Consider the following 11,830-nt stretch of genomic DNA (forward strand, 5'->3'; position numbering starts at 1 on the left):
CGGGGCAGGAGGGGAGGTGTGAGCAAAAGCGGGCGTCGAGAATGTCAAGTTGCTGTCACGACTTCGTTGTCGGTCCCTTGGTAGGGCAGGGCAGCTCCCGTCGCGGGGGCGCAAGCAGGGATAGTTTAGGAATTGAGAATGAAAGGCCGCCAGATCAGGCCAGCGTTGTGGGGAACAAGAAACAGGGAAAAGAACAAAACTACTAACTGTGTAGAAAAAGAGGGAAAACAACTGAGATTGAAAAGAGCGTGGTGTGCCAGTGCAATACTGGGTGTTGTTTCAGTTGAGGTTTCTTCCCGCGGTGTGCAGTGTTCAGCAGCAGAAAAGCTGGAAACTAAACCCAAGCTGGGTATATTTCTGCAGCTGCCGCGTGATCCCTGGTGCACTCTTCATGCTTGCTGACAGCGCCTGCATTGATGTCGGGTAAGGTTCCAGGTTGCCCATTCGGTGGAGGTGGAAGGGAGGCGTTGTGCCGTGCCCAGTGGCCTCGTGCGTTTTACCTTAAGCGGGGACACTCCGGGAGGCATAGAGACCACCTTCCCGGCCTGTATCGCTCTTCGGAGATCCCACGTTGAAGACGTCCGATATTCTCACCCAAGCCATGAGTCTCTCCCTGCCGGCATTTATGAGAGGCGTTGAACGAGTTCTTCCACGCCTCGAAGTTATGTTTACTTAGCTTCCCCTCGATGCGTGCAACCCCCGTGGCCAGCCCTGTCCATGCAAGTCATTCTCGGATGGTCACTCAAGGGATTGAAGGCGGGGTAGCCTTCATGCATGCGGCCTCCGTACCATGGTAGGCAGTCGCCGCTTGGGATGTTGGAGGGACGATCCCCTACGGTAAGCAAGGCAGAACAGAACGCTGCAAGGCACGACAGTCTTCCCATCCAGTTCCATCACCTTAGGTACCTAGATACCTTATATCACAGACCCGGCCCCAAAGGGAACGAGTACCTCTGTACATAATAATCATACACATGCCAGACGACTCCGTCAAACCCCCTTCAATGATACTAGTAATCAGGATCATGGCAAAGCTGATGCCAAACATCGCAACCAAAATCATCGCTAAGTCGGTAACCCCAACCATTTAAGGGAAGGCCCCCTCTGCCCCATCCCATAGCCCTCCTTATCCTCATATCGCTCCATCTTTTCGTTCAGAACCGGAGGAAATGTGTGCATTTGTCGAGTTGATCGCCTACCCCTGATGATAGAGGAGAGGGCTGCCGTGGAGGGTTGCCACCCAAAAACATGCGACATCCCTTTTCGGAGTGCTGGTTAAAGGGTTGCTATGGAGCCATCCCATCCCATAGCCCTCCTTATGCCTGCTCGACGAGGTCAGAACAAGAAAACGCCCGCTGCCAATCCCCTGCGCTCATCCGATATTGATGATATGGAATTCCCAAAGATAACCCCCCTTTTGCCCCCAATCCCAAACGCCATAAAATTCCTGGATTACCCATCCATGTTTTGATGAAACCTGCCGTCGACTCAAGGAAGAAAAATAAGACGTTGCCCGAACAAATGATTCGAAAATTGGCGCATGTGGCAGAGGCGGTAAGAATCGCGAAAGACGGGAGATCCACCACCTCTGGACCCACGCCTGGAAATCTAGCCGCGGCCTTTCCCGCTCCGGGGTGGCATGAACAGGCATCGCAGCTGGGGACTGAGCAGTCTGAGCTTTCTCCGTCGTGTCAACGGCACCCAGCCGATTTTCTTCGACTGCTCACAGACTAAGCCCATCGTAGTCTCGGCCTAGTCCACCATGGCCGAATGGCAGATCAGCTCTCAGAGGCCTCGGGGGACAGGGTCCGGCTAAGGCCAGCTTCGGTCCACCACTCATCCGGGATATCCTCCCGTCGAGCCAGGTTGCGTATTATCCGCTGCATCCCCCCAATGCCGCCGAAGTGTTCTAGCGGGTCATCGTTGTTGTCGCGCACAACGTCCGCATAGGTCCTACGCAGACGCCGGCTAAGCCGCATGAGCGAGGAGGGCATCTCCTCCTCTTCATCCCCTTCTTCTTCCTCGTCTTCCTCGTCACCCTCCGTGTCGGAATTGTCACATCCCGACTCGCAGGGAGGCTCGAACGTCGAGCCCTCCGCTGTATCTGGCGTGGTGAACGACGTCCGGGACGAGGCGACTGCAGAGCGCTGCGTCGCTGCCGCCGATGCGGAAGCAGAGGCAAATGAAGATCCGACACTGGGCGGTTGCGGATCCGGGGTCAGCGTGCTCAGCAGAGTGTCCCAGACATTGTCGCCTTCCGGGCTAAGGCTCCTGTTACGGTCGCCTAGGCCATCGAAATCAGCCACCTCAGAGTCCACACGATGACGCCAGGTACGGGCGGCATCTGGGCGGCCCTCGGCTAGAGGCTGGTGCGGTGAGCCACCAACCTCAGCAACAAACCTTCTTGCGCGGGACTATGCAGCGTTAGAAATCGAGCGCAAGAGTTCAGCACCGGGCGAGCTATACTTACAGGATGATTAGCGGCCTGTGTAGACCTCATACTCGACAGCGCATATGTTGGCTCAGGACGCAGCTGGCTGCGGCGCCCTAAGAATTCCGGTTCCACAGCCATTGGCAGCATGGGCGACGGGTCGTTGTCATCGTCGCGCGACCGGCCAGGGTTCGACTCGGCGTGCAAATGCGCCCATCGCTCACCAAACATGCCGACGACTACCCGGTCATCGAGGCCGCCTATGCGGTTGGCCATGTCGCCAAGCGCACGGCGACCGTGCTCTGAGCCTGACCTCGTTCCAGTGGCGTCGGTAGTTGCCGGCGGGATTGGCGGCGGTCGCGCTAACGACCCGCGCCTGTCATCGGATAAGCTGTACGCTGCCGCTGCAAGGACGCGACGGCGGCGTTCGCGTACTCGGTCCTCGTTGTTGTCGGGGCCTCGACGGATATGGGAACGCATTCGCGCGAACCTAGCCTGGGCCGAGTTCCCGGATTTGGATTTAGGTTTGGACTGGATGTCCGATTCAACGGGCGCCTGGTACAACCTGATTGGAAAGCGGTGACAGTTAGCGCTGACTCACTGCGATGCGATACGAGGTCAAAAGGTCGCTGTGCTGCGATAGTGTGCTTGCGCATTTATCCCAACATATGCGACCAATTCGCGGCCGAGCGCGACCTTTGTTGGTTCGCGACCGCGAAGTGGTCCGTGAGAGAAGCGCGTGCGCATCGGGAAACGGGGGCTTACCGAAGACCCATTTTGCTTGATTCCGGTCGCTAACGACCTTTCTTGTAGAGCGAGGAAGGCGAATGACAACGAGTGAATTGGCAAGCAATGGTAGCGGCGACAGCGATAGTGCGACTCGGCAGTCGATGGAATCCGATGTTGGGGGTGTGTGTCGAATCTTGGAATGCGTGGGGTTGTGACGGATGATTTGAAGAGGGAAAATTGAATGGACGGGGGCGGCGGAGACCCTTTTGAGCTGGGGAGCCGCTTCTGGGCAACGCGTTGCGCAGGGCCCCTGCTTTGGCAGGGGTCAGGGGTTTCCTGCAGAAGTAGGTAATCTGTACAGATAGTGTATTATACTGTATGTATTGTACCTCATGCGATAATTGCATACTCGCCGCTTACGAAGTGTATTTACCGAAGAAGAAGAAGGCCGGTGTCTGCAACCGTTGGCGTACGCATTGAAACAAAGCTCAATGTTCACTCAACGCATCAACGGTAGTACGTCTAATAGACACTGGTCAAACGTTCACCAAAACGTTTGTCCATGCGTTAGAAGTCAGCAAAAACATGATGGGTTGGGCGACGGTTTTCCTGGACCCCACCCCTTCCTGTACCGTAATAACCTGTCCAGCAGAGGGAATGCATCAAAGAGATATCCGCTTAGAGGAAGGATGCATCAATCGACTCGGTAGCTACGACCCGCTCCAGCCGTCGATCTGGTCCGGGGAAGCAACCACAGTCAAAAATCGACTGGTTCCAGAGACCTTCGATATCTCCTTGGCAGGAACTCGGACCTTGCTCCGAGTCGGCATGAGTCATTGCTGCCACCATCTCTTCTCCATTCAGCAACCGAAACAGCTACTGTCGAGAGGGGTTTACCACTTAACCACCCTATACCTAGGTATTTCGGTCTCCGCTGTCGCGGCAATCGCAGTGCGCCTGCACCAACAGCATGATTGACCTAGGGCTCGCCCGCGTCAGCCGTCTCATCCAGCATACTCCACAGACGTGGAAGGCCATCCATGTCGCCGGGACGAACGGCAAGGGCTCAATATGCGCCTATCTCTCTGCCATGCTGATGTCCAGCGGCCTCTCTCACGCGCGGTTTACATCGCCCCATCTCATTGACCGCTGGGACTGCATCGCCGTCAACGGCAAGCCGGTCGCCGAGGCCGTATTCCGGGATGCCGAAGACGTGGTCAAGCAGAGGGACAGGGAGGGCCGCATTGGCGCCACTGAATTCGAGCTTCTGACAGCGACTGCCTTCGAGATCTTCCACCGCCAAAAAGTCGAGTACGGGGTGGTGGAGGTCGGCTTGGGCGGCAGATTGGATGCTACCAACGTGCTGCAGCAGAAGGCCGCTACCGTGATTGCAAAGATTGGGCTGGATCATCAGTCATTCCTCGGCAACACGATCGAGGAGATTGCCCTGCAGAAAGCTGGTATCATGCGTCCGGGCGTGCCTTGCGTAGTGGATGGCAGCAACCAACGCTCTGTTCTCCAAATGATTGAGGAGCATGCTCGGGAGGTCGGGGCAGAACTTCACTATCCCGAGATTGCAGATCTTTCCGAGGCGCTTTCTGGGGAGAACTTGGAGCCACACCAGATCCAAAACATGGCGTGTGCGCATATGGCCTTCCGCCTAGCATGTCCGGAGCATAGCGCCCCCCTAACTCACTTCCTCCCAGCCTTAAGGAATATGCAGTGGCCGGGGCGACTGCAGAGGCTTGACATTCAGAAGCTGACCGGCCGTCAACAAGAAGTCCTTCTTGACGGAGCGCACAATCCCCAGTCGGCCGAGGTCCTGGCCCGATACGTCGAGAAACACTTCCGCGCGGGGAACCAGCCGGTTACCTGGGTCCTAGCCGCTACGCAAGGCAAGGATATGGATGGAATTTTTGGTTTCCTCCTTAAGCCTGGCGATCAGGTCGCCGCTGTCAGATTCGGACCTGTCGACGGAATGCCCTGGGTCAAAGCCGCTGATCCCGTTGAAGTGCTGCGCCTAGCAGCTCGACATGGCGAACAAAAAACTGCAATGCACAACGCTGGAGATGACGTGAAAGACGCTCTGACCTGGGCATCGCAAGCAGCAGGGAACGGACCCGTTGTTATTGCGGGAAGCCTTTACCTTGTCTCAAGCGTCTTACGGCTCTTGCGGGAATCGTAAACTGCCAGATCAAAACATTAGGTTTGGTTCTGACCGGTGTCTTGGTAAGATTGCTATCGCGACAACCTGGCAACTTGACATGTCGTTTGATACCTCATCCACTTGATACATCCCAATATCACATGATCTGGACGCCTATTCCATCTCCAAAAAAGCGGTCAATCGAGAATGTCACTCTTGGCTAGCGCCCAACCTGCTCATTAAATCGAACTCCTACTACACATCTACCCGCCATGCCGCCTAGCCATCTCATTGTGGTCTGCGGACACGCAATTTGGCTGGGAGGGCCCAAAAACGGATGGGATGAAACCGAGTGGCTGATCGAGAGCTACAAGAAGGGCGAGACGCCGACCTTCATCGAGCACATCAAAGCCGGCGTGCGGCTTCTCAGCCAAGACGAGCGCTCAGTCTTGGTGTTTTCAGGGTGAGTCTCGATACATGTCTTCCCCCCGATTTCCACCCACCATATATAAGGTATCCCCCCGGGCCATGCCTAACACAACCCAACTACAGCGGCCCGACCCGCAAAGAAACCTCCCTCTCCGAAGCCCGGAGCTACTACAACCTGGCCGTCGCCAACGCCTACTTCGGCCTCCTCCCTTCCGATAGCAATCTCCTCTCGACGTCTCGCATTCTCCTCGAGGAACGCGCTCTGGACTCGTACTACAACATTCTCTTCTCCCTCATCTCATTCTGGCGCCATCACGCCGCCTGGCCTGACCGTCTCACCATCGTCAGCCACGGGTTCAAGCGCAACCGCCTCGTGGACGGCCACTGCGCGGCGATTGGGTTCCCGCTGGATCGGGTCGAGTTCGTGGGGTTTAATCCGCCCGGTGTGGACGGTATGGGCGGCCTAGCGGAGGGCGGACGGCCGGGGGAGAAGGCGGAGGCTATGCGTGGCGTGCAGTTGGCAATGGGGCAGTGGGCGGAGGATCCTCATGGGGTGGGCGACGAGCTTGCTGGGAAGAGGAGGGCGAGGAATTGTTGGGGGGTGCAGCAGCGGTTGTTTGGGGACGAGGCGGAGAGGCTGAAGAGTGGTGTTGATGCGCGCGTGTTGGAGGATGGCAGTGAGGCGCTTGTTGAGGGTGGACGGAGGCCGTGGGCGGCGAAGTAGGGTACCTGGGAATATCACGTAGGGAACTGCATCGACCTGGTTATTGGTCAGCTTCCTGCAACCACCTCATGTACGAGGATCCGGACTATGGGACAAAGAACCTCGTCGGCCCAGGGTTTGCGGATCGAACCTAGGTGCTCGCTACGTGACATCACAGGAACCTTCCCGGATTGCGCATCCGATTAATTTCCCGCGCAACAGTACGCGTTCTTCATATCCGATTCAGCAACATGCATTCCCAACTCTCCCCTAGAACGCCCTTTGGTAGAGTGTGAGTTCGCAGCTTCTTCTAGATCTTGGAGGTACGCTGTTCGTCACCTCCGCTTGCTGATGCACTCCGTTCTGCATTGGCAACAGCGTCCACTATAAAGCTCACCGCATCCGTAACCATGTCCTTACTGAATGTGTGGCCGATCCCGGGGTAGACTCTATCATCGACCGAGACTCTCTCCTCCTTCAACCAGGTCTCTGTCGCTTGCTTGAACCACTTTAGAAACGGCTCGGAGCACCGGTATGGCACGAGCTTGTCGTCGCCTCCGGAACAGAGCAGGAATTTCTTGCCACGCAGGTGCGTTTGCGCAATCCTCCGGGCAGGTTCCTCCTCGACTCCTGATGATTGCACATCTGGAACGGCGGAAGTACCGAGAAGGATGCCCTTCGGATCGAATTTCTTGCATGCCTCAACCAGGGACGGGGGGAAGTCCTTGCTGCCGAAAAATGAGGCACCCTTGTCCTGGGCTGAGTAAGTGGCGAGCTTTGAGAGCCTTGCCCTGTCAGATAGGAGGTCTGGTCGAGTATGATGGTTAGAGCCATACACCCACCCCCTTACGGCTAGGGAGCCGGAACCATGCACTCACTCATATAGTCCGGGCAACCAATCACCACCACCCCCGCCGTCACTCTCGGTTCCGCGAACATCAACTGCCACACGCTGTGTCCGCCCAGCGAGACTCCCAGCGCGAGGTGCTGATCGATCGTCCTCTTGCCCTCAGTATCATCGTGAAGGAGGTACCCTTCTACCAGATCCCTATCCACCAAGGAGTCAGTCAGCCAGCCTCTTCCTCGCCCCAAATACCTACTATGGGCGGGGAAAGAACGAAAAACAGCGAAAAAAAGAACAAACGTACAACAAAACCCTCTGATCCGCCACCATCCCCGCAATCACACCGAACATATCAACAGCATGCATCGCGTTCCCCTCGCGCCACGACCCATTCGCCTTCTCGTCCACCGCTCGACTGCCGTGATTCCGTTGGTCATAGGCAAGCGCCACCAGCCCCCTGCTTCCCGGGCCCTGCTGGGCGGCGGCCCCTCCCGCCGCCGGTCCCGGAGCGCTTGAATTAGAATACCATGCCGCAACGCACCGCGCGGCAAAGTCGCCCATGGTCTCCTTGCTCTTCGTGCGCGGGTGGTGCAGCCAGAGACAGGAGATGTGCGTGGCGGTCGGGGGCAGTTCGGACAGGCCGTAGACGTCGACTAGGAGGCCTGCCATTTGCATGGTGCGGAGGGAGATGGGAGGGGCAGGGGGGAGGGACGATTTCAGAGGGTCCATTTTTGGTTAGGTAGGTAGACAGATCCGGGTTTTACTTTGGTATTTTTGAGATGTCTGGTCGAGAGAGGTATGATAATCGGGCTCTGGTAGGGTGCTGGGGCCGTTCTAATTGACCTCTGGTGGTTAAAGGTGTGCATGAACAGTGAGAGGTGAATAAAAGTGAGGCTAGAGCAATGAGCGGGAATTCTATAGTATGTTAATAAGAGCAAACCTGCCCGTCCTTGGGGCATACCACGACCAGGCTCTGTAGATACGAGGGCACCTACCTATTTTGCTCAGGGGTTTCCGTAAATAATATGGCCTTGCCGTAGGGACGACAAAAGGCATGCTCAATCGATGGCAAGCCCTCGGTTCGGAGAGCTCCGACGGAGTTGTGATTACCTACCCCACACCACCCCACAGCCGCGACAGCTTGCAGTCAGCCGAGAGCTACCGAGACCCGGGCCGGGGACATCGCGGGTCAGCCCTACGCGGCTGAAGTTGCTCGGCCCGAGCAAGCACAAACTCTGCGCTCTTCCCTTATCTCAGATTCAGAACTCCTTCTCAAACGCGTTCTCTGGCTTTCCCCGCCTGCGGTAAGAAAAGGCTGTGCGGAATTGGTTCATGAGGTTTGCCATAGAAGTCTGGATGTAGTGTAGTTCCGTACCTAAGGTAATCATGTCAACACTAACCCTTCCAGAGGCCAACACACTTTCTTTTGTCCAGAACCTGCTATGTACAACCGATATTGTATGCTGTCCCGACTGTACAGTAGGCATACAGTACATACCGTAGTGCGTCGCCCAGCCTCAAGGCACGATCCGATCTGCGGATGGGACGGAATGCGTTTACAACGCAAGTAAATGCTTGTTATCATGGATGGTTTGGCTATTTCCCAATTAAGGGCTCGACTAGTGTAGGTACCGTTATGGTTGAGGTAAGTTGCGCACTATGGCCCTCAGGCAACCTAATGCCTTGCTCAAAATAGTATATCCGGGCATACACTACAGTTGCACGGGCAGGGCGATCGATCTACGGATCCCGGCCGGGGCTGACGCAGGGGACTGGTGGGGCGGGAACGGGAGGCAGGGAGGTGTCAGTCAGCCTTAACCTTAAGGTACTTCAACCACTACTAGGTACTACCTAGCATGTCTCCAATGATGACCCAGACTATCATACCGCACTTTGACCAGTGGGGGACGAAGACAGCAGCCAGTCTGACTTCTGCCTGTCACATTAACCATGGCGAGAATTGATCAGGTAGTGTGCGAGTTGTTCTCATAGCTCAATTCTTATTAGCTAAGATATGTACAGCGGAGCAAGAATGTCACAAACGGTGTTCTCCGGAGGGGAGTGCCCAGTGCTCCACCCAAGCAAAGCAAATTCAGCCATGATCTTCTGAGAGCGACGTTATAGCAACATAATAGCCTCATTCGCCGTCAAGTATACCGCCCATAATAATAGCACAACGGGCAATCCCAGATCCGATCGCCAAACCCTTGTAAGCCCTTTGAACGCCGCCTTTTCGCAAAAGTCCTCCGAGTTGGGTATCGTTCTACCTGTGCCCGACCGGAAACGCCAAGGACATCGAACCGTTGAGGACAGGGGATGCATCCCAGAAATGACAAAAGAGAAATTGCCGGAACTCCATGCGCATGCATGTAAATGATACTCCATGTAAAAAAAGGAAAAAAAGGAAAAAAAATTAAAACAAGCGAGGGGAGGGGGGGGGGGAAAGGGCGGGGGGCGAATCATTCAGCGAGACGCGCCAGATATTGTAGCAAAGTAAAGATAGAAGAAAAAACAAACTTCGACGATCATGCCCTCGTCCAGGTCCACGATGGTGGCAGGCATCACGCGAAGTCCGCGGGAAAGGCAGAAAAATTCGCGCCACAAGCGTGTGACGCCTCCGCCACGGGAATCAGCGACGCGTCAGCCATAGGAGCCTGTGACGTTTCCACCATGGGTTCCTGTGCCGCGTTCGCCACGGAGTCCAGTGACGCATTCGCCACGGGGGCTTGCGACGCGGGTGGCATCGGGGTCGGTGGCGCTGTCGTCATCTGGTATCCTGTTTCCGGAGACGCCACTACCGTCGTCGCGTTGAGCTGCTGCTCGAGCGCCTGCATTCTCTCCTTCATGGCGTGCTCCATCGCCATGTGCTCGTTGAGCTGCTTCAGCAACCGGTCGTTTTCTTCTCGCAGGCGCTTAACCTCGTCGCGCAAGTCACTGTCGTCGGCTCGCTTCCGCTTCTGTCCTGCCGCCGCCGCGTCGTTGCCGTTTTGGTCGCTGCCGTGGGTCTGGCTTCCCTCGCGGCTGTCCTTCTTGGCCTTGGGGTCAATCCCGTGCACCCGGTGCAAGTGCTCATCCAAATTCTCCTGCCTTGTAAACCACTTGCCCTTGCCGACGTTGCGCTTGCAGTTTTGCTCAGTACAGTACAAGCGCTCGTTGTCGTCGAGGCCGATGAGATGCACCTCCCGCATGTGTCGGGACAGACCGCCCGGGTACGTGAACCCCAGTACCCTTTCGCAAGCCTTCTCGGGACACTTATATGGCCTCTCGTGCTTGTCCATATGTTTGCTGCGTCGTGGTCAGTCTTCGTGCAAGGTTTAAATGAGAAAATTCGGGAAACTTACTCCCACTCGCACCTGCGCTTGAACTCTTTGATCTGGTCGGAACAGTCCGGCCAGGTACACACGAACATCCCCGACGCATTCCTTGTAACCTCTCGATCTGGCTTGGGGATGGCCTTGCGACGGGGTGCTGTCACAGCGGTTGCTGGCTCATCCTCAGGGGTTGTTGTGGCGGCGTTTGTAAGTACGTTTACAAGGGCATCGCCGGTGTCTGCATGCCGGCCTTCCTCGGAGGCTGCCGCGGGAAGTTGCTGGTGATGACCATCCATGGGGTGATGATTGTCCAAGGCCGGGTGGCTGTCCATGGGTTGCTGTCCGTCCATGGGCGGATAGCCACCATCATTGAAGTAGGTCCGTGGCTGATAAGCCACACTCATGTTGGCGGATGTGAGCTCGTTAGGAGAATAAGAAAATACACCTTGAAGGTCCTCCAGGTTGTCGACTGTGGCACGACTTGCACCTCAAATGCAAGTCCAAGGTTTCGGGGAAAGATGTGGTAAGAATGAGCGGTTTTCGGTTGCAAAGGAGGGAAACCTGAGGGCAGGGGGAGAGTGTATGCAGGCCTGCGCTCGTCCTGTTTATATTGCTGGTTGACGGTTAAGGTGGTTAGGTTGATTGCATGCCCGCTTCAGGTATAATTGCTGGGTCAGATATTGGCGCCTGAAAATTGAGGGTAGAAAAATTCAGATGTATCGTCATCAAATCAATTCGAGGCGTAGCTGAACCTGAGTTTGTTCAGCCCAAAGTGGGACCACTTGCGTGTTTATGCCGGTGGGGTGCAGCGAGGAAACGGTGAGGTCACGTGGTAGAATCCACCCAACGCTTAGTTAATCAGGCGTCATTTGGCTTCGCAACATCAGGTGATGCACTGATGACCCCGAATGTCGAAACGACATATACCGTTTCAACCCAACAGCCCATCAACCCGGATTAGAAGCATGCGCGCGCATGCTAGCTCTTTAGTACCTTTGCTGGGAGCAGGCAGCTAGAGTGACTCGGCGGAGCCAACGGGGACTGACATGTCGTAACAGTGAGGCAGCCACGCAAACTGTGAACATGACTCACATGGCCAGTGAGTGAAAGGTTACCCGGCTCCGGCTCTGCCGTGGTTCTGTCGGCCCGTGTTGTCGATTCGCATTGCACACCTCAGTGGTCACGATCAAGGTCTCTTGAGCCCGGCTACTTTGTCGGTCTAATGCCGCGTACTGTC

General features: G+C 56.0%; 4 protein-coding genes across 4 annotated transcripts; 1 reads left to right on the top strand and 3 right to left on the bottom strand.

Annotated features, from left to right (window-relative positions):
- Window positions 1-1,756: 1,756 nt before the first annotated feature.
- On the bottom strand, window positions 1,757-3,068 carry B0T15DRAFT_123749 (uncharacterized protein). The gene is made up of 2 exons (XM_062861666.1): window positions 2,471-3,068; window positions 1,757-2,414 (listed from the first exon to the last, which is right to left on the bottom strand). Exons 1-2 carry the CDS (start codon window positions 2,909-2,911, stop codon window positions 1,779-1,781), a joined length of 1,077 nt encoding a protein of 358 aa, XP_062724727.1. The 5' UTR covers window positions 2,912-3,068; the 3' UTR covers window positions 1,757-1,778.
- Window positions 3,069-4,130: 1,062 nt separating this feature from the next.
- Window positions 4,131-6,459, top strand: B0T15DRAFT_392481 (Mur ligase; the record flags this gene model as incomplete). The annotated part of the gene is made up of 3 exons (XM_062864634.1): window positions 4,131-5,285; window positions 5,531-5,769; window positions 5,859-6,459. The coding sequence occupies 3 exons, from the start codon at window positions 4,131-4,133 to the stop codon at window positions 6,457-6,459; spliced, it is 1,995 nt and encodes a 664-aa protein (XP_062724728.1).
- Window positions 6,460-6,650: 191 nt separating this feature from the next.
- Window positions 6,651-8,339, bottom strand: B0T15DRAFT_123852 (uncharacterized protein). Its single transcript, XM_062861668.1, has 3 exons — window positions 7,587-8,339; window positions 7,317-7,486; window positions 6,651-7,245 (listed from the first exon to the last, which is right to left on the bottom strand). Exons 1-3 carry the CDS (start codon window positions 8,009-8,011, stop codon window positions 6,749-6,751), a joined length of 1,092 nt encoding a protein of 363 aa, XP_062724729.1. The 5' UTR covers window positions 8,012-8,339; the 3' UTR covers window positions 6,651-6,748.
- A 1,180-nt stretch (window positions 8,340-9,519) lies between these two features.
- On the bottom strand, window positions 9,520-11,346 carry B0T15DRAFT_123948 (uncharacterized protein). Its single transcript, XM_062861669.1, has 2 exons — window positions 10,624-11,346; window positions 9,520-10,567 (listed from the first exon to the last, which is right to left on the bottom strand). Exons 1-2 carry the CDS (start codon window positions 10,995-10,997, stop codon window positions 9,844-9,846), a joined length of 1,098 nt encoding a protein of 365 aa, XP_062724730.1. The 5' UTR covers window positions 10,998-11,346; the 3' UTR covers window positions 9,520-9,843.
- Between the last annotated feature and the right edge of the window lie 484 nt (window positions 11,347-11,830).

The sequence above is a fragment of the Chaetomium strumarium genome (assembly GCF_033439665.1).
Source record: "Chaetomium strumarium strain CBS 333.67 chromosome Unknown B0T15scaffold_2, whole genome shotgun sequence".
Taxonomy (NCBI): domain Eukaryota; kingdom Fungi; phylum Ascomycota; class Sordariomycetes; order Sordariales; family Chaetomiaceae; genus Chaetomium; species Chaetomium strumarium.

Coding starts and splice junctions, on each gene's coding strand:
- B0T15DRAFT_123749 (XM_062861666.1), bottom strand. CDS start 2,911: ATGCGTTCCCATATCCGTCGAGGCCCCGACAACAACGAGGACCGAGTA. Junction 2,415..2,470: donor CACAGGCCGCTAATCATCCT/GTAAGTATAGCT, acceptor AACGCTGCATAG/TCCCGCGCAAGAAGGTTTGT.
- B0T15DRAFT_123852 (XM_062861668.1), bottom strand. CDS start 8,011: ATGGACCCTCTGAAATCGTCCCTCCCCCCTGCCCCTCCCATCTCCCTC. Junction 7,487..7,586: donor GCGGATCAGAGGGTTTTGTT/GTACGTTTGTTC, acceptor CTTGGTGGATAG/GGATCTGGTAGAAGGGTACC. Junction 7,246..7,316: donor TGGTTGCCCGGACTATATGA/GTGAGTGCATGG, acceptor ATACTCGACCAG/ACCTCCTATCTGACAGGGCA.
- B0T15DRAFT_123948 (XM_062861669.1), bottom strand. CDS start 10,997: ATGAGTGTGGCTTATCAGCCACGGACCTACTTCAATGATGGTGGCTAT. Junction 10,568..10,623: donor AAGCGCAGGTGCGAGTGGGA/GTAAGTTTCCCG, acceptor ACCACGACGCAG/CAAACATATGGACAAGCACG.